The sequence below is a fragment of the Harpegnathos saltator genome, unplaced genomic scaffold (assembly GCF_003227715.2).
Source record: "Harpegnathos saltator strain DR-91 unplaced genomic scaffold, Hsal_v8.6 scaffold204, whole genome shotgun sequence".
Classification (NCBI taxonomy): domain Eukaryota; kingdom Metazoa; phylum Arthropoda; class Insecta; order Hymenoptera; family Formicidae; genus Harpegnathos; species Harpegnathos saltator.
In genome coordinates this window covers 29,486-50,203 of record NW_020229989.1, presented here as the reverse complement: position 1 = coordinate 50,203, position 20,718 = coordinate 29,486, and the positions used below count along the sequence as shown (strand labels likewise).

Below are 20,718 nucleotides of genomic sequence, written 5' to 3'. Positions count from 1 at the left end.
CCATCGCTAGCTATACATTTTTTCCCACCTGTCTGACAATTTGTGGATGCCATGCCAAAAAAACTGTTGCTCTTTTGAGGCAAACCAGTCATCGAGGCATTTTCGTACAATTTCGTAAGAAGTGAAGCGCTGCTCAGCAAGTGCGTGTCCCATCGATGCAAATAAGTAGTAATCGGACGGAGCCAAGTCTGGTGAGTAAGTCGCATGCGAAAGTATTTCCCAATTAAACGCCTCAATAGTTTCCTTCACCAGTTTTGCTGTGTGTGATGGTGCATTATCATGAAGCAAAATCACTTTGTGTTGCCTTTTTTGATATTCTGGTCGTTTTTCACGCAAAGCTTGATTCAAATCGATCATTTGTTGTCGGTAGCGTTCAATATGAACGGTTTCGCCAGGTTTTAGCAGCTCATAATAGATCACACCCTTCTGATTCCACCAAACACAGAGCATTGTCTTCCGTCCATAGCGATTTGGCCTTGCAGTTGATGTCGATGGTTCGCCTGGAGTTACCCATGATCTTTTACGCTTAGGATTCTCAAAATATATCCACTTTTCATCGCCAGTCACAATTCGATGAAGAAATGACTTTCTTTTGTACCTGGCGAGCAGCATTTCGCAAGTGGTTTTTCGGTTTTCCTGCTGTCTTTCATTCAGTTCATGTGGAACCCATTTTCCCATCTTCTGCATCTTTTCCATGGCTTTCAAACGTATGGAGACGGCTTCTCGTGTCACATTTAATTGATCCGCGAGTTGTTGTTGCGTTTCAGCGTCATCCTCATCCAACAATGCTTGCGATTCGCTGTCTTCAAACTTTTTCGGTGGTCTTCCACGTTCTTCGTTTCTCATGTTAAAATCGCCACGTTTGAATTTTTTAAACCACTCAAAGCACTGTCTGTGATTTACCAAGAGCATGCTCACCGTAAGCTTCGACAAGCATTCGATGCGATTCTGCAGCAGTTTTCTTCAAATGGTAACAGAAAATCAATGCCGTCCGCAAATCGTAGCTTCCAGGCACAAAATTCGACAACAGTTCAACACTATTACAAACTATGCTGTTGTATGAAACTTGTATTGTTGTGAGTTGAAAATCTTTGTCAGATGTCAACAAATGGAAATGGCGCCAATGACGCGGTTTGACAGTAACTACATTGACAGCTAGGGCTATCTATGGGCAAATTCATATTTACAGACCTGGTATACATTATAAAATAATATAAAAATATGAACTATTATTAATACAATATATTAATAATATTATAATTAATAATATATAGCATAATACTAATTATAACATAGAAAGATATATATATATATACAAGATGCTAAATTTCAAATGTAACAGGTAAAAAATCTCAAAAACTAAATGATATTGAGGTCCACCTTTTTTTTATATTGTATTGTTTCGAAGGGGACACATTTTGATTAAAACAAAATTTAAGTTTGTTAATTTGCAGTTTATTATACAACATTTATACCCACCTCTTTCATTCATTTTACTGATTTTAATAAAACAGTAATATTATATTAAAAATTCGGTCATATGGTTAATCGTTGCTTACACTTACTCATTTTGACAGCTATTGGCCGCCATATTGTTGGTTGTGCAGTTCGGTCATGCGCGACAAACGACCGTTCGCATTATTTTGTGTTGAGTGAACCTTCTGTTCTTTCTTATATCGTGGTGTCGTCGTCCGTCACCTTTTCCACCAAGTTCCGATGGCATCTTCTTCATCTCGTCCCACGTACGCAAAGTGACGACGTCACAAGTAACTCGCAACGGTGACGGCGTTGTGAGTAACGCGTTACTTCGTGTTGTTAAGTGGACTGGAGGGTCAGATTGCTGAAAAATCGTGCTTGTTTTTGATAATATTTTGTGACGAACTGAATAAATGTGCAAGAATGAAAATTTTAGGTATAGTTATACAACATATGAAGAGTAGAAATACTTTGTTTATTAACAAATACTCGTATAAATATACGATATATATAGCTGAAATATACAGCTGAAATATACTCTCCTTTTTTTTTTAAGTTATCGTTATTACAATAATATCTCGGCTCTCGGTGGTCCGATCAGAGCGAATTTTAGCTAAAAATCTTGAGGAGGCTTATCATTATCCGGTGAACCACTAGAACAAAAAATCGAACAAAATTAACAAAATGGCAGTTATTGTTGGGAAAAAATTCAAATTTTTTAGTTCTTTTACAATAAAAAAATTAATATCTCGAAATGAAATATTTTAACGGAGTTGTTCATGGTTCATGGTTCACCTGAGAGCCAGATGAACAAATATTATTGCTTTAAAATTTCAAATCGATACGAAGCTCGGTTTCGGAGAAATCACTGCAAAAAGTTGAACAACAAAATTTCGAGAAAAACGCGTTTAAAATTTAAGTGGACGTATATTTATATGAGTATTTGTTTAAAAACAAAATTTTTCTATTCTTCATATGTTATATAAACATATGTAAAATTTTCATTCTTGCACATTTATTCAGTTCGTCACAAAATCATTATCACAAAACAAGCACGATTATTCAGTAATCTGACCCTCCAGTCCCCTTAATGATCGAGACCAAAGGTGTTTTTCTCGTCGCAGGACCGACATCGGGTCTCTCTCTCTCCTCGTGCACCTTTTGCCGCACGACGCGCCGCGCCGTGCGGTCGCGGCGAAACGCGCGCGGCACGTTCCAGCACGTGCAAAACGTGCGATTTCACATCGTCGAGATAATCGGCAGCGCGGATTAACTTATACAAATTAATTGTCGGCCGATCGAGCGACCAAGCTTCCGTAACATGCCGCCGCGTGGGATGTGCAACGCGCTACACGCGTACAAACGCCGCTGCGGAGCCGCTGTTTAACCGTATTATCGCGCGCACATCCGCTCGCTCGCACTACGGTTCGACCGGATTGCACCGGTGTGATCACATTAAAACGAAATCAGCAAAGCGGATTGATCGGCGAGATCGTCGCGCGCCGGCGCTCAATCGGATCTCTCTCAATCCAATTTTGAGTGATCGAACGGGAGAGACGCGCACACACACACATACACACACAATTTCTCGCGTGTCGCGAGCCAACATAGTTGCCGCGACAGGCTGCGTTTGCTTGTTCGCCCGCGACTGTCTGGATTCACTTACTCCCGAAAGAGCGTCCCGTGAGCGAGAAGACAGCTTCTCCAAAGTGGCAAAGTGGGAGATGGTGGCGCGGATTTCAGCTCCTTGATATGCCTCTCTTTCGCGAGCTTTTAGGAAGAAAGGTAGGACAGGAAGGAAAGAAGGAAGGAGGGGAGGGAGACGATCGAGAGAGGGCGACCGCATATTCGCGCGCGCGTGGAGCGCGCGAATTTTCGGCGCAGGAGCGCCGGCGATTCCATTGTCTCTTAAGTTAGTCTCTAGTGAACTTAGATGCCTAGGAATTAGACTCGTGAAGCGGCTTTGTTGTTGTTGTGTTGGCAGAGTCGTAGCGGGCGGCAATCCCCGGAGCCTCGCTCGTCGCGGCCGACTGTCCCGGCTTCTGCAGTTCAAGCATAACGGAGGGTATCTGTATCGTTTCAAGAACAAAAACGATGAGAACGGAAAGAAAGGGGAAAGAGGGAAAGAGAAAAAGAGAGGAAGACGGGAGAGAGAGGGAGAGCGAGAGGGAGGAAGGGTGTGAAGGAGAAAGTGACAGAGGATGCGAAAGAGCGGAGTGAATGAGAGTGCGGTGAGAGAAAGAGATGGGGAGACAGAGAGAATGAGAGAACGAACGAAGGAGAGCGAGAGAGAGAGAGAGAGAGAGAGAGAGAGAGAGAGAGAGAGAGAGAGAGTAAGAAAGAGAGAAGGGGGAGAGAGATATTAGGGATGAAAAAAAGATAAAGGGGAATTGAGGACATTCACTCGCGATGATTCGCGGTAGAAGAATTCACGCGGCGTGAGAAACTTCGACTCGGCCGCCACTTGTCGAGTGTAATTTCACTCGAAGAGATTCAGAGAGCAAATTTTACAGACTCTATACGACGTGCACCTTCAGCAACCTTCAGGCCTCAAATTATCCAGTTATTTTCATCGGTAGCTCAAATGAGGGAATCACAAGCGTCCCCGTTCTCACTATACAACGGCGTGGGAATGCGCAGCGATTATTTACTAGGAGAGGAAAATTCGCGCGGAAATATCTCGGAAATCCTCTCTCGGAAATATTTCGAGTTCGGCTGGGATAGAGGGCCAAACGTTCGTCTTAAAGAGAGAAAGCAAGGGAGAGGGGGAGAGAGAGAGAGAGAGAGAAAGAGAGAGAGAGAGAGAGAGAGAGAGTGCGTGTGCGTGCGCGTGTGCGTGCGTGTATGTGCGCGTGTGTGCGCGCGCGCGCGCGCGTGTGTGTGTGTGTGTGTATGTGTGTTGTGTGTGTGTGTGAACGGGAGGCGCGAATACGGAAGACGTTCGTTTTGCAACGATATTGCGTCCCGGCGTCGGGTTATCGACCGACAACTGTGCGAAGGATAATTTATGCGTCGCGTGTATCAGCGTACACGTGACATGCGCACGTGCACGATAACCCCGACTAGGAAGAGAATGACGACGATAGAGCGGGCATAATCGAGGGAGCATACGCGGATCCGGAACGTGTAGGGAAAAGATCGCTTGAATTAACACGACACGGTGGCTGAAGCCAAGCGCGTTAAAGGAGGCGGCGAATCTCCAGTTCTTGCGAAGCCCAAATACGGTTCTTGATTTAATTCGAGACAGAACTCGGTCGATCCACGAGCCAGACGTTCTGTTCTTCGTTCTGTCAATCCTCGTCACTCCTTGAAAAGTTCCAATTCTCTAAGAGTTCCTAATTCTTGATCCAGCTTAGAATCGAATTCCAGTTCTTGAGAAGCAGAGATTCTGCTTCCTTCAACCGCGAAGCGTGCTCACTTATGCTCACTTATGCTCTCTGTCACGCTAATTCGACTAATTTTTGGCCTTCCCGTGCAGCGAAAGTCTATGAACTCGGTCCGTTGTCCAACTGCAACTGCTCTTTATCCGACGCATTTCGTATCCTTTTTTTCTTATCAGCAAATCGTCGCCACGCCGCGACACGACGTACGCGCTGGGACACGTTTCTCTAACGTAACAGCTAATTTACCGACGATATCCTGCGAAACTTTGCGCAAGTGCGCGAGAGCAAAGCGCCCGCAGATATGAGCACTCGTCCTGCTTTTCTCTTCTCTTTTAGCTATGTACTTCAAATCTTACACATCTGCATGCACACACTTGCAAAAGTACATACTTGCTCGGGTATATAAAGGAATATTCGCGCGCTTTATTCCCCTCGGGATTCAGTTTACGTCGAGAGGAAAGGAGGAAGAGAGAGGAGAGAGAGAGAGAGAGAGAGAGAAAAAAGGGAAAAAGAGAGAAAAATTCCACGCGGAATTTCATTATCTGCGTACATTGTCTTCTCTCGCACTAATGTGTTGAATAGACACACCTGTTAAGCAGTTGTAACGAAATTTCGCCGTTTGTGTAAAGTCGTCCCGAGAAGAGTGAAGCACAAACGCTATTTTCATCCTTTGTACTCCGCAGTGTCTCATAATGCCAAGGGTGTCTGATAATTCGCGCGATGCCTCGTTCAATTGTGTTTGTTCAATTGTGTAAAAGAGTCTCCTCTATTCTTTCCCGATAATTATAAGAAATTAATGAAATAATTAATTATAAGAAATCAATGAACGATATCGATAAATGAATGCACGACTATGCGGCAAAGTAACACGTCTTGGGTTTGTTTGCGATCTTCTGGCGACGCTGAGACGGGCGAGACACGTGATTGTACACAAACACGCAACACATGTCTCTGAGACGTTCATACGTCGTCGTATTGTCCCATTCATTCGCTGATAATCTTGATTCGATTCTTGACTTTAATTGATCTTTTGCTAACTGTCGCAGAAATTGTGCGCAAAACGGTAGACGAACGGTTTCCCGCCCCGTCCAACGTGTTTTATCTTTATGCCGACGAACGGCGTCGCGAGAATTACCGGACACCGTCGTGCGCCCCGAAGTTACTCTCGAAGATTTATACGGCACGCGAGTACAGTGGAAAGGAAAGCTTCGCAAAACAATTACCCGGTGACGTTGCGACGCGCTTCTTTTTTTTCTGTTACACGGTTACGTTTCATTTCTTACGTTTCGCCCCGCGAACAAAACGACGAGGATCCGTTCTCGTCCTCCGGGAGAGAACGTCGTTTAAATCGATTTAACCCGACCGAGATTTTCGGATACGCGCGGTCCGTAGTACGCGATCATATCAGCCAAGTGCATCAATGTGAGAGGGTTAACGACGAGTACTTTGCAGCGTCTTAATTTTCAGCCGCAAACTTAATATTCTTAAAAGCCCTTAAGAGATTGGCGAAAAAGAAAGCGTGCGGGAAGTTTATCAGTTTTTGCGAGCCGCCTAGGCGTATATCGGCAACGGGACACTCCGTTTCCACAATGGCGACCCGGTTAAAACTTATCCTCACTCCCGCCGAGACACCCTTGCAGCCGGCGGCTGGAATTTCGACGGTCCCGGCATTACAAATCGTCTCTGTCGCGGCCGGCAACAATATTCAGCCGCGCCCGGAGCTAATTTGAATAATACCTACGCGAATATTCCATTTCTTCCCCGACCAACTCTCTCTCTCTCTCTTTCTCTCTCTCTCTTTGCTCTTCTCCTCGTAGACTTTATTCACTCTCCCCCCCTCTCTCTCTCTCTCTCTCTCTCTCCCTCCCTCCCTCCCTCTCCCTCCCCCCTCTCTCTCTCTCCCTCCTTTTCTCCTTTTTTCTCTTCCTCTTCGCTCTTTGTCCGTATCAACGGTCGTAATCGCGGCCATTAGGAAGATCGCACGACTGAAACGTAATTTCTCGATCTACCCCGGTCGCCAGGAGCGAGTTAAACCCCGATCTATGGGTAATATGCGAGGATGTTCGGAATATAAGACGCTAAGGGCATATTTCTCACTGAAATCCGACGCGAAAATTTGTACCCGGTAGAACGTAAGGAGACGTGTGCGATGTTCGAGTTAAAGGCAATATCGAAGGCTCTTCTTCTTTTTCTCTTTCTCTCTTTTCCTCTCTCCTTCTCTTTACTTTTTTTTGCGCGAGTTAAACGCGAAAAGTAGGTGATAGCGCTTTGTTGAACTTTCCACTTTTGCCGCGAGTGAATCTCATTCCGATGAAAGTCTAATTCCTCAGGGTTGAAGAGTACCTCGAATTCTTGCGTTCCGAAGGAAAGACGCTCTTATCACATTTGTTTGCCGGCCATCGAAGCTCAGGCCGCGAAGGACCTTTTGATCGCTCTTACGATTCTACGAGGACTTTGCCCGCGATGTGTCCCGAAATTTTGCTCCAACATTCTGGCGCGACAATTCCTCGGGAAATATGAAGAAGAAACAATGGATCGGCGTGACATATTTAATTAGCTTTAATGCACTATTAATACGATCGCCTCGAGTTAATTTCGCCGATCGGGCAAACGGATCATGATTTTTCAGTATAAAGACGATATATGTGTGCGTGTGCGTGCGTGCGTGCGTGCGTGCGTGCGTGCGTGCGTGCGTGCGTGCGTGTGTGTGTGTGTGTGTGTGTGTGTGTGTGTGTGTGGTGTGTGTGTGTGTGTGTGTGTGTGTGTGTGTGTGTGTGTAGGTGTGTGTAGGTGTGTGCGTGTTAGGTGTGTGTGTGTGTGTAGGTGTGTGCGTGTGTAGGTGTGTGCGTGTGTGTACGTGTACAGTGGCAATCTCCTGCCAGTCCTGCACCGACATTAGTCTTCGGCACCGTTAACGCTATCTCGCCAACGACGACGAAACATGCGAGAGAAAGAGAGAGAGAGAGAGAGAGAGAGAGAGAGAGAGAGAGAGAAAGAGAGAGAGAGAGAGAGAGAGAGAGAGAGAGAGAGAGACAGACAGACAGACAGACAGACAGACAGATAGAGAGAGGCGATATATATCGTTACATCGACGGTCCTTCGCGACAGCAATTTGCTTTTCAAACGAATAAACTCAAGAAGGATATTGCCGGTCGACGGAAAAGAGCGTCGCCTCGCCTTGCCTCGCCTCGCCTCGCCTCGCCTCGCCTCGCCTCGCCTTACCTCGCCTCGCCTCACCGCGTCGGCGGAATTTATTGCGCGAACATAATGCAATTTCAATTCGCTCCGACTAAACGACTAAGCCGATTCATCGTGATGCAATCGATGCGACATAATCAAAAGTTGCGCGAAATCAATATCGCGGCGGCGATTGCGCCTCGCGGGGCCGAAAGGGGCGGGGGTAACTATGATCGAAGTTAAATAAACGCGCGTGAGACGTCGTCGTTGCGGCAAATGGAAATTCGATATAATATCCGTTTCCAGAGATATGTACACCTCGACAGGACGGAGGGAAACGGCAAACCTTGACTTAGCAGAATTATTGTACATCCGTCATGTTCTCTCTCTCTCTCTCTCTCTCTCTCTCTCTCTCTCTCTCTCTCTCTCTTTCTTCCTCTTCTTCTCCCTTCCCTCCCCTTCCCAACCCTCTCTCTTTCTCTCGCTCTCGGTAATTCCGCGCGCGACATGCATTGACGCCCGCGATCGACTTATCGATCCGCAATAACGCCGGCGAATATCGTCCACGAATTTTCCACTCCATAAATTAACACGTGGAAAGCTTCGAAATAGCTCCCCGTCGAACGCTTCTTGCCGTACGTTCTGCACTCCCGATGTAACGAATTGTTGAAAACCGATATAAATCTCGATAATATACAAAAGAGTAATTTATTTTTTATTTCCCTCTGTCTCTCTCTCTCTCTCTCTCCCTCCCTCTCTCTCTCTTTCTCTCTCTCTCTCTCTCTCTCTCTCTCTCTCTCTCTCTCTCTGTCTCCCTGTCGTGGTATATTGTAACTTGGATTATCGCGAGATTCGGGGAGGAAATATATCAATATTTTAATATTTCAATAATGCTCAATATTATCTCTTTTTCTTATTATTTTTCCCTATTCGTGTAATTCAAGTCACTTTGTACTAAAAAGTATCAGAGTTCCACGAGAAGCAGATACTTTGCGAAATGTTTAGCGTTTACATCAGCATACGTCAAGATGAAATATGAGGTACCCGGCGAGATATCCACTTTTCCTTGGCCTCACCTGAATATTTTGATACATACGCAAAATGACGAGAACAGTAAAAGTCATTAAAAACACTTTTCTGCTTCCGGTAATAATCCGTAAGCTAACAGCCGGCTCATATCGAACGGCGCTGATTCAAGGAGCTCTCGACTCGACCGAAATTGCTGAGATTAGAATCGCTTCTCACACCTTCCCTCCGATGTGATTCTGCCGCTTTAACATCCCCATTCCTCTCAATATATTTCTCGCGCATTCTCTCGCGTCTTTACCGTCACGTCGGCGAACGGTAATAACGGCCGTGAAAGTATCCAGCTCGGCGTTATCGACGACTGCGAACGGGCGAACAATGACAGACGCACATAGCGTCGCGAGACAATATCGGCTGGATTGTCGTCTCTATTTAGCAGCAGGTTAATTACGAGCGTACGTATCCGAACGCGGCATTGTGGGGAACTCGATTTAAAAGTCTCGGCGACGTCGCGTGGTCGCTCGCTCTCTGAAAAGCTCCATTCAAAGCAGGCTCCCTCACGAAATTTCCTCCGCAAGTTTCTCACTCGTCCGCCCCGGTTCTTCGTCGCGCTGTTAAGGTTTCACCGTCATTCACCCGATCATGGAGAGACACGCCCACGGTGTTTCTTCGGCCACATCCGCGGCATTAAAACACGTTCGTTACCAGCGTCACTGCCGCTGCAAAAGTCTGACACACCTTGAATTTAATTTTTGCATAAAAGTGTCAAGGACGGGGGAGGCGGAATTCTCGTCCACATTATTAAGACTTCCTTTTACACATTTACATAAAGAGAAAAAAAAAGTACAGAATAGTTTGTCGGAAGAGTTTCCGAGATAAATCCTGGTAGCGAACGTGTCGATTAACAATCTATTTCCTTTTCGGAATAACGAAGGAATAACGGCTAAAGCCAAAAGAAACAAAAAGACAACCGTGTCCCCGGGACAGACACTGTCGATGGTCAGTTCTCGCGCTTGTTACCGGAAGGGGGGTCGTTAATCCTCCGAGAATTAAAATCCGGCTTCCCCTCGAAAGCGGAGACGTGGGGAATACCGCGGGTAGCTCGGCGACTGTCGCTGTCTGAGTCGAGTGGCAAGAGGCTACCCCCCTTCGGACCCTTCAAATGCGCTCTCCACGAGATGATTTAGCGGAACGAGGCCGGCGAGATTGCTTTGCTTGCTTGATTAAAATATCGGAGATTACGAGCGCCGGGTCTGTGTGCGGAGCACCAGAAAGAAGTCCTCGCGGAGGGAGGACTCGCCGCGCCGGCCTCGGCGGTAGATCTCTTTGCGCTCAAAGTTGGCGAGTCGGATCGCGGCAATTGGAGTGGTGTTGAACGATAACGCTCGCATGATGTCGAGTCGCTGATGCAAACGGCCGACGAGGAATGCCGAGAGATTTCTCCGCGGAACATAAGGAGTCGGACTTATACGGCGTTTTTATACACACCTCTTCGGCGATCGAATAACGATAAAATCGAGAAATCGGGTCTTCTCGCGTTTCAGGAATATCCCTTAGCACGCGAAAATATCAAGTATGCTGCCATAAAGCTGGCTCGCCGAACGTTCAGAAATGTTTGCGCTCACATTGATGTAATTTGCATAATAAAATGATAGATTTAATGCAATCCACCGAGGACAAATATTCGTAGTCGGATCTCATATTTAAGATCGTCTCAATTTCATCTTGAGATGCTGAAGGGATCATTTCATTGGCTACAGAGCATCATCTCGGAGTAAACAAGAAGACAATCTTAAATGGAAGATGAGACCGTGAATGCCGCTCTGAGAGTCTTTCTTAATTCCACAGAGTCGGTAAAAGAGATAATAATATCATACAGTTCTTTCCCAGATATTAGCATTAACGATGGTTGCGAAAGAAATTTTGAAACCTCACGGCAGTTTTAGATGGAACTAAAGCATTTAAAAAATTTCTTTCTCGTGTTCTCCTTAAGATATATTTCTTTGATGCATTGGTTTATCAAATTTTCCGCCGAACGTAGAATTCGAGTCATCGTGTCTGTATATTCGTGTATATTCGTTTGTATGAAGCACATCAAACTGGACAAGACAGATCTTTACTATTTTGCAAACAACCACGATGATTATCGGGATGTCGATTCAAAAAGACCGGCAAATCTGCGTGCGTGACGCGATGTCACAAAGTTACGGGGTAAATCTTTTGTCTTCTAGAAGAATATGAATTAAAGGAGGGTCGTAAAGTTTCAAGATGAGATAGAGATAAAAAAAGGGAGAGAAAGAGAGGGAGAGAGCAGAGTGATTTCGGCGCGCGGATTATACGCGAGGCGTTCCGTCGCTCCTTATTCGCGAGCTCCTTTAGGCTTCACAATTAGTATCGTTGATTCTCGGCGCGCGTTTCCGGCTGCTGAATCCTTGGCCCGTTGCCTACGGCGAGATCGCTTAATGACCGGGGGATGTGCTCTCTCACACCGGTGGAAACTTGAGTATCGTGAAAGATCGATCTTGTAGGGGTTCTAGACGATGAGAGAGAGAGAGGGGGGAGAGCGGGGGAAAAGAGAGAGAGAGAGAGAGAGAGAGAGAGAGAGAGAGAGAGAGAGAGAGAGAGAGAGAGAGAGAGAGCGCGCGATCGGCCGGAATCTCATTTCAGCCCGGGTCAAATTTGATCTCGCGTTACTTCGAGTACACCGAGCGAATCGCAAACCGAATTTCCTCGGTCCGGCGATGACCCGTATAGCCTCTGGGACGGGTCACGACTTCCGCTCGGCCACGGTTCGTTGAGTTTCGGCGCGTCGTGCTCCTGTAAATTGTCATCGACGACCGACGGCCATCGCTCCCGCTTGTTTACACCATGAGTCTAAAGAATAACTGGACAGAGAGCGTTAATCTCGTTCGGCGAGCTTGAGAAACGTAACCGAGCGTCCTCACATGTGTGCGTGTTACGCGTGAAATTCGCGACACGTGTTTTTGAACGCGCATTATTGTTCGCCGCGATTCTCGGTAGCCGAGAAACTCGGGCGAATGATCAAACGACGTTGATGTCGCGCAAGGGGGACCGGGTTTGGCAGTGAAGTATTTATTTAACAAGATTCATCACACGAGGATGACGATGGTCCGTCTCTCTGCTCGACGTGACGTAGCCAGTCAGGTTTGCCGTCTCCCCTTTTCTTCGCAACTTCGCGTTTCTTGTACGAAAATACGTTCTCTACCCTTCGTCCACTTGCTGGTAGACGCTCGTAAATCATCGCCGGCGACTTTCCGCCGACCTATATATTTACTACACGCCGTGATAACAGAATTGATTACGCTCTGGTGAAGATGCGCGAGTCTCCAGTTGCAAACTTTCGAGGAACGGACAGTTCTGTCTACCTACGGACTACGGATTCGTTTTTACCGACATAACGTTGCGAATAAATAAGTTGCGATTCTCTCCCTCCTCTCTCTCTCTCTCTCTCTCTCTCTCTCTCTGCAGTTCACGTAATGAACGAGTAATTTTCGCGTCTCGCCAACATTTCGCGAGCTTCGAGAACATTCACGAGCTCGCGTCTCGACGTGTATTAAAAGTCTGTAATTTTTACGGTGCCTGCAGTTTTTCCACAAAGCTTTGCAGCGGAATGAGAGCGACTGTTAACTTTTCTTTCAACCCCCTCTGTATCGCGCGCGCGCTAACGAAAAATATAGACCAAACAGAAACCGAAACATGGCAGATATAAAAGTCAAGAATGACTGGTGGGTATTGTATTTCGCTGTAGCGAAATATTAATATGCGGTAAAATATCGTGCCTTAAAGCGATTGAACCGTGTTTCAGCGGTACGCGTTGTGTGAATTAAACAAATTCATCGTGCTTTATTATACCGTCAGTTAAATATACGTTAAAACGCATACATTACGATATAAATTTCGTGGGAAAAAGCATATAAATATTCCATTTTACGCTGCAACGTAATCAATCAACTTTAACCGTTTGCTTCTAAAGGAAGAGAGTAGTTTCCTCGAAAAAAAACCTCGTAAATCGTAGAGACACGTTCGTCATCATTCGTTTATAATTATCCAGAAACGCGAAAACGTTCGTATAAATAAAAACGGGAATTATCTCGCATAGACGGCTAGAACCAACCGACAAATAAATGTCTCGCGGTGCAAGCTCGACATGCAAAAAAAAGAGAAGAGGGAGATAACAGCGAGGGGGAGAGAGGAAAAATGCAAAAAGAAAATACGTGGTTGTTTGATTAGAGCGAGGCGGTGGAGACACATGGAGGGCATTCGTGCGCGTGCATTTCAACGTGTATCGATCATCGAACAAGCCGGCGAAGCCGCGAGAGCGAGAGTGGAAGCGGTGGAGATAAAACTGAGGCACGAGCTAACATAACGAGAAAAAGTAAACCGAGTTAAGGATGGGCGACGTCGCGTCGCCAAAAAATTGACGACGAGGTCAATTAGTCGGCCACATACGCGTAACATACCTCTTTGACCGGCTTCTTCCTTTTCTTCCTTCCTTTTACCTCCTTCGGAAGGTACCGACAATTATTGATGAACTTATCTCTTCGTGAATATTCAGACGCGAACGCGAGATTAACTTTAATCTGACCCAGTTTTCGCTCCCCTCCCCCTCCTCCTGCCCTCCCCCCGTCACGTCTCTTTCTCTTTTATCCGCGCCTTTCTCACCCTCCCGCTCTTTTCATTGGCCCGCGTTGCCAATTACCGCCTGTTTGAAGACGTATAAATAATGGATTATCGAAAGAAAGAGAAAAGGAGCATCGATTAATCGACGGAGCGTCGGGCATTCTTAGAAAAGCGTAAGCTGCTGGGTCGAGAAACGAGGCGAAGCGGTCAAAGGGAGGGCGAATGTATGAAAGAGGAAAATTCGAGGCCGGCGGAAGCACGGGAATGTTCGATGCCGGAAGGGACAAAAGGAAGCAGGGCGGAAGGGTGTTTTCTTTAGAAAACGTATCGAGTCGGCTTGATGCTGTCAGTGGAAAACTGAGAATGTGTGTGCATGTATGTGTGTGTGTATGTGTGATGTATGTATGCTGCTCTGTGTGTGTGTGCATGCGCGCATGTGTGCCGGTTGTGTCGGTATACACGAAGAGCGGAAAGAGTAGCTCGGAGAGAAGCTGTGAATCGTGAAACGGACGGACGAACAGGGCCAGGAAACCACCGGTTAAGAATTTTCGACTACGGCCGCGCCGGTTACGATACAATGGACAGCCTTGGTGAGAGCTGAGGGGATGCAAGGTGTCGCGAAACCGCTGAGTTTCTCTTTGATCCGCACGTTTTCCACCTTCTTACTCCGAAACTACATGTTTCGCCGAGCTGACGAAGCGGACAAGTTAAGATTCCATCGGCTTGTCGGTGTCGCGATTCTTATGAGACCTTCGGGGTGTATATTTATCGAGGGCTTGGTATGCTCAACATCGATCTTAGACACGCGCTACTGCAAATCGCGAATCTCGAGGCTCGAGTTCGTCAAGGCTCCCGTCCGAGAATGAGGGAATTTTAACGACTCGAAATCACATTCAATTATTCATCGATTCAACAATCGCGTTCGGTCGGAATACTAACGACTGACTCTGCGGGCGAATTCAAAGTGCGCGTTTCACTAGTACTCTTTCCGTTTTACGAATCAGCGAGGATCAAACGAGATCTACGGAGAGTACGAAAAAGCGAGTTGTCCGCAGGTCGATGTGTATGTGTGTGTGTGTGTGTGTGTGTGTGTGTGTGTGTGTGTGTGTGTGTGATGTGCGATAGAGTGGTGGTGAAAGAGGAAAAAAATGAGAAAGCAAGAGGGTGAAAAAGAGCGAGAGTACGAAAGGTCGAGAGAAAGAGAGCGTGAATGAGAGAAAGAAAGAGAGAGAGAGAGAGAGGGGGGGAGGGAGAGAGAGAGAGAGAATGAGAGAATGAGAGAAGGTGTACTAGAAGGACCGAAAGAACGGAACGAACGAACGCAAGGAAGGCAAGTAAGAGAGAAGGGAGGAAATAAAGAGAGAGAGAGAGAGAGAGAAAGAGAGAGAGAGAGGAGGAAGGCTCCGGCGGGGGCCGCTCGTCCATGAACGGAGGACCCTGATCACACCCCCCTCGGACTGATCGGCTCTCTTTCTGCCTTCCTGATTCGCAGGTACGTCTTCACGATAGTCAGCTACTTGATCGGCGTCTTCATATTCGCGACCATCGTCGGCCAGGTCGGCAACGTCATCACCAACAGGAACGCGAATCGCCTCGAGTTCGAGCGGCTCTTGGACGGCGCCAAGACCTACATGAGGCACCACAAGGTGCCCGGCGGTATGAAACGGCGGGTGCTCAGATGGTACGACTACAGCTGGTCGCGCGGCAGAATTCAGGGCGGCGGTGACATCAACACCGCTCTCGGTCTACTACCGGACAAGCTCAAGACCGAGCTGGCGTTACACGTGAATCTCTCGGTGCTGAAGAAGGTCACCATTTTCCAGGTGAGCTTCTCCGCGCGCCACGCGCGCCAAGAACCGGCAAGAAACGGCTCGATCGATTCCGCGGAGAGTGCGAGAGCGAGGCCGAACGCGTCGGGATTCGCGGCGTTCTGCAAAGCAGATCCGCGTTATATGTGGCGGAACGAGTGCGCGAGCGCTCGCCTGAGTGCTTCGGGTCTGCTAATGTGAGCGGAAAACAACGGGGAAAGCGAGACAAACGAGCACGAGACGCTTTCCTCGGTTTTCATTACTGCTGACGCACCGACCGACTTCTTGTTTTCTTTCTTTCGCGTCGCTTTAAATCGGGAAATATGTAAAATCGGAAGTACGGAAACTTGCCAGCTGCGCATCCGCTGTAACGAACTGCGAGCGATTTCGCCCGTGTTTTAACTGCGTCTGTCTCCTCCCCAATTTCTCCTGGAAATCATTTTTCATTTCGGGGATCCTGAAGCGCTGAAATTTTTTCAACTTACTCGGACAAGTAGTCCATTTAGTCGTGAGCTTGCTTCGCCCGCTACTCGTACTTCTATCGAGTCGCATTCATTCCCCTTTTTCTCTCCTTTATTTTTTACTCTGCCCTCTCTCTCTCTCTCTCTCTCTCTCTCTCTCTCTCATCCTCGCGGAAGAATTTATATTGCCCGGAGATTTTTCTTACCGTCTAAAAGAACATCCGATTAAAGAAAGGGGAGGGTCGCGGGAGAGATGTGCAGCACCGAGGTCGCAAGAAATGACAGCGAAATTGGTTCAATCAGAGCATAGAGACGCGACAGGACGAAAGGACGAAATATTTCCTGATCATGTCCACGGTCTCGCCGCTCGTCGTCAGCCGGCAAGCGGAGAACTGAATGGGTGGTGAGAAAGGTGCGCGAATGTAGGGGAGAAAAAGTTCCATAATGTTATATAAAATCGTCCAGTTTTCGCGCGAGCGAAGGCATTAAAGGACGCGGGCTTTTTTCGCACGACTGCCGGTATTAAATAAGTCGCGCGAACCTCCGCGAGCTCATTGTGAACGCAAAGTCTCCCCTCGTAAATGTTACACATACATCGCTCGCCCTGGTGTATTAACGGGCGCGCGCGGTTATCGCGCGTGCCCGTTGCACTTTAGCGTCCGCGCAGCGGTGGGATTTAAACTCGAATTGTTCATTCTTTCGAGTCCGATGTGTCTGCAGGTCTTATTCCGTATAACTTTGAACGACAATGTCCGTATCGTTACATTGTCGTCGCGCAGCTTTCCCATTATGCGTCAGACTTATACCCTACGGCTGGCTGTACTCCCTCGCATTGCCGGTGCGCGTTCGCGCAATTTCCGAGTTTCTCTTTGTGCCGTCTTACTTTATTCTACCTTATTATATTTCCCTCGTCCGACTCAACTTCAACGTCTACTCTGACTTTTGTGTTAATCAAATTTTAAAGCCTCAGACCCGTAATCATTCCGATGCCTCCCTTTTTGCACGCGCACGCGCGCGCGCTCGTTTTTGCTTCGTTTCTCTTTATCTCTCTTTATCTCTCAGGAAAATGCTGCTCACATTTATATGTGTCATCCACACAGAATAAAGCCATTGTTGTTATTGTTATCAGTATTACACTCGCGAAACGTCGATGAAATAATAACTATTAAGTCTCTGGTAAATGAGGCGTTTTCAGCATCTTTCGATGAAAATTGTCCCGATATTATGCGAAAACGAATCAATTCTCTTGATTCGCGCTCGATCCCGATGCGTGACCAACTGCGATCCCGACTGCGATGAATTCGCGCTTTTTCGCGCGAAATATGATCCCGACGAAGTTGGGAGACTCGCGAGTATATGAATTTCCCTTAAAAGACCGAGGTTGAAGGCGCGCAAATATTTGCGGCGAAAACGTTAGTTTGTGTACCCTGCATTCAAAGAGAAACTTTTGAGAGGCCTCGGAGAGAGCGGACCTTGGGGCAACATTGACCGCGTGTTTATGACATAAGCCAATTAACCGCGAGGTCTCCTCCACCTCGTCCTATATCGTTTTTCGCCCTTTTACGATCGCGCATTAAGCCAGAAAACACTTCTTTTCCCGAGCGTGGCCGGAGAAGCTCATCGCACTCGGGCGATAAGCGCGAAAAGGAGGAAGAGAAAGAAAAGAAGAAGAAGCAGAAGAAGCAGAAGAAACAGAAGGAGAAGAAGAAGAAGAAGAAGAAGAAGAAGAAGAAGAAGAAGAAGAAGCGGAAAATGCAGGTGCGGGGAACTGCGCGCGGAGAGAAGCGTTTAGAAAGTTCGCCGGGAACGATGTAGGGTCATTACGGCGGAGGTATGACACGAAACTCCGCGACGCGACGGTAGATTTTTCTTTTGGCCGCCGTGAATTTTCGCGCGCCGCGCGCGGAATTCCCCAAAGTTGGCCGCGCGCGAACTTACCCCCGTGTGAAATAGTGCAGAATCGTAAAACACGAGAGTTCCTCCTCTGTTTGCCTTAAGCGAGTTTGTCGTGTAGTCGTGTGAGTAGAAATAGCGGCAGAGTATGTCGAATTTTTCAAATATCTTCGAACTCGCGATGCGTCTTCCCCTTCTCGCTGGGGATAGAGGCGTCCTCTCTCGAAGCCGGGAACCGTGTGAATCCGCGAACAAACGGAACTCCTCCAATTACCTCCCGCGCGTTTTCGATTTTTCTAACAAGTTTCATACAACGTCCGGCGATATCATCCGTATGGAAAATTTCGCAGTGTCTTTCTTCTTCAGCGCGCGTACAGTTTCCGTGGGGATATATTTTTTATGGAGCTCACCTTTTTGTCGCGAGGCAACGACGAGAAGGAGGACGACAACAATAACAACGGAAGCAAAATGCAGCGAGAGAGAGAGAGAGAGAGAGAGAGAGAGAGAGAGAGAGAGAGAGAGAGAGAGAGAGAGAGAGAGAGAGAGAGAGAGAATGAAAAAGAAAAGACGCGTGCACGATACGGAAGATGGATCTAAAAAGTTAAGTCGCCGGGAGGTAAATGGAACGCACGGTGATAAACCGATATAAAGCGAAGTGCTGTTGCGAGCTACCGAGGCTCCTCGAGAATACTCGGCGCGAAAGGAATGGCGAGAAATTGTAATAAATCGTAAACGTATATCTTTTTTCCTCCGACGTCAAGTTAGGCTCATATGTTCCTCCGCGCGATTTTGTGAAAACTCTCCGTGAGAGAGAGAGAGAGAGAGAGAGAGAGAGAGAGAGAGAGAGAGAGAGAGAGAGAGAGAGAGAGAGAGAGAGAGAGAGAGCCGATCGGCTGCGATCCAATATTAATTAGAACAACGCAAGTTCGTCGCGATGTCTCTTCTCTGCGTGTAATCGAGCCAGAAAAGTAATTAAAGTTGTTGAACACAGTTCAGCATCCGTATCCCCCTCGTGATGGATTCTCGCGTAAAACAAAGCTGTGGGAGGTGGTGGTGATTGCAGGAGCAGGAGGAGGAGGGGACAAAGAGGAGGGGGAAGAGAGAGCCGGCGGATCCGCGAGATCTTATTTTAATTCGGCCTTTGCGATAGCCGGCGAACTTGCAGCGCGACGTGAATGAAGGATGAAGATATGGCGGGACGTACTTTTTTACTTTTCTCCCACTTTCTTCCGATAGATTCTTCCTCTCTTCTTGTATATTACGTGCACGCGTATACAGAGGAATCCGATAGAATTCACGTTGTAAGGCAGAAGCCTCCAGCTCGAGCGAGTGAGCGACACCGCTCGCTACGTCGTCGCTCTTTCATCGGGAACATTAAAGATCTCCCTTATGGTCCAGCCGAAGCGTCTGAAATTGCAATCACAGCGGCAGCGCAGCGGCTGCAATTTCGCCGGGTCCTCGAGATCTCGCTGTCGAGCGCCCGATAAAATAGCGTTTATTTCCCAACGTTGATCTCGGGCTAAACGGAGAGCTGCTTATCGCGCGACCTCCATGGACGGGATCTAAATTACGGCGACGGTTTTTCGGTTGTCGCACACACAAGCGGCTGCTTTCTCGAAAACGCTCGGCGGAAAAACAGCGCGGGAAATGGACAAGTCGGACACGGCTGACAAAAAACGTTCTAATTGAAAATTTAGCCGAGCCGCGCTCAAACGGCGAGCAAAAATCGGTTTCATTTCCCGGGCCGATCTCTATTTCGCCGATCCCTTTATTCACCTGAAACGGCCAACTTGCTCTCACAATGGCGCGCTCAGCGTGTCCCATCAGGCAAGATCTCTTTCATGACTCTCGGCAGACAATATGAGCGAGATAATATCACGCCTCGCCTACGACAAGTTTGGAAAAACATCGTTCTTCCTTCTCCGCGCGCTCGATCCCGAAGTGAGAGCAATCGCTGCAGTCAAGTTTAGATTTCACAGAAACAAAGCAGAGAGAAACACTGCTGGAGCGAGACAACACTATAAAAAAATAAAGGAAAACGGAAAATCAAATTAAAGTCGAACTTCGAAGCGGCGTCGCTTTCCCAGCCGCCGCCGTCGCCGCGCCGCTTCGAATGCCTCCTCGATCGAACAATTCAGTCGTCATCTCGTGGAGATTCCGACGGGGTTAACCTCTGCGGGCACGGCCTTGCGATTATTCTCGTTGCGTGCGCTGCGTTGCGGCGCGCTCGAGATGCACCCTGTGCGGCGGAGAGACAATGAAGTTCAGGCGTATCCTCGCGCGAACTGCGGATCGCGCGAGGATACGCCTGAAGGGGAGAATCGCAGGCTTTAAAGTTCTGTCTGCGGCCCGCGCAAATCCCCCCATTAAATCCCTTTATTTCAACTTGCGGAAGGGATGCCGGGGATCGAAGGGGAAGATAGAGGCCGGGGAGGGCCGGAGATGGGCGAAGAACGCGGCAGACGGACGCGATCGGCTGGGAGAAATTTTGCGCTGGCTGCCATTACGGCCGCCTGTAATTGGCGAGTCTACGCCACTTTTAATTGCGGCCACACGACCCGTTGCAACAGGAGTGCCCCTTAACCCCCTCGGTCCATGCCTCGTAATCACCTTTCATTAACCCATCGCACCGCCCGCTGCCATCGGGGCTGCAATGCGTCTCGAAAGTGGCTTCTGATTAATCGCCTCGCGAGCCAGCAGAGCGGGAGAGTATAAAATTGATTATCCTCCGCAATCGTGCGCCCTCCGACTGTAATTAAGAGATCCGACAGATTTTTCTTCCGCGGGGGGTCTTAGCGGGGGAATTGAAAGGATGCGCTGCGATGTGTGCAATCGCGAACAGGCCGCGCGCGA

The 20,718-nt window shown here is 47.8% G+C and overlaps 1 protein-coding gene across 2 annotated transcripts in view; it reads left to right on the top strand.

Annotated features, from left to right (window-relative positions):
- The window catches only part of LOC105185534 (uncharacterized), a 54,168-nt gene that overhangs the window by 23,405 nt on the left and 10,045 nt on the right, over positions 1 to 20,718 (top strand). Inside the window, exons 3-4 of one of the 2 annotated variants that reach the window (XM_025298096.1) lie at positions 3,461 to 3,541; positions 15,196 to 15,526. In XM_025298096.1, coding sequence (XP_025153881.1) covers positions 3,461 to 3,541; positions 15,196 to 15,526 — 412 coding nt within the window. The remainder of the gene's footprint in view (positions 1 to 3,460; positions 3,542 to 15,195; positions 15,527 to 20,718) is intronic. The other variant, XM_025298095.1, reaches the window with a different exon arrangement.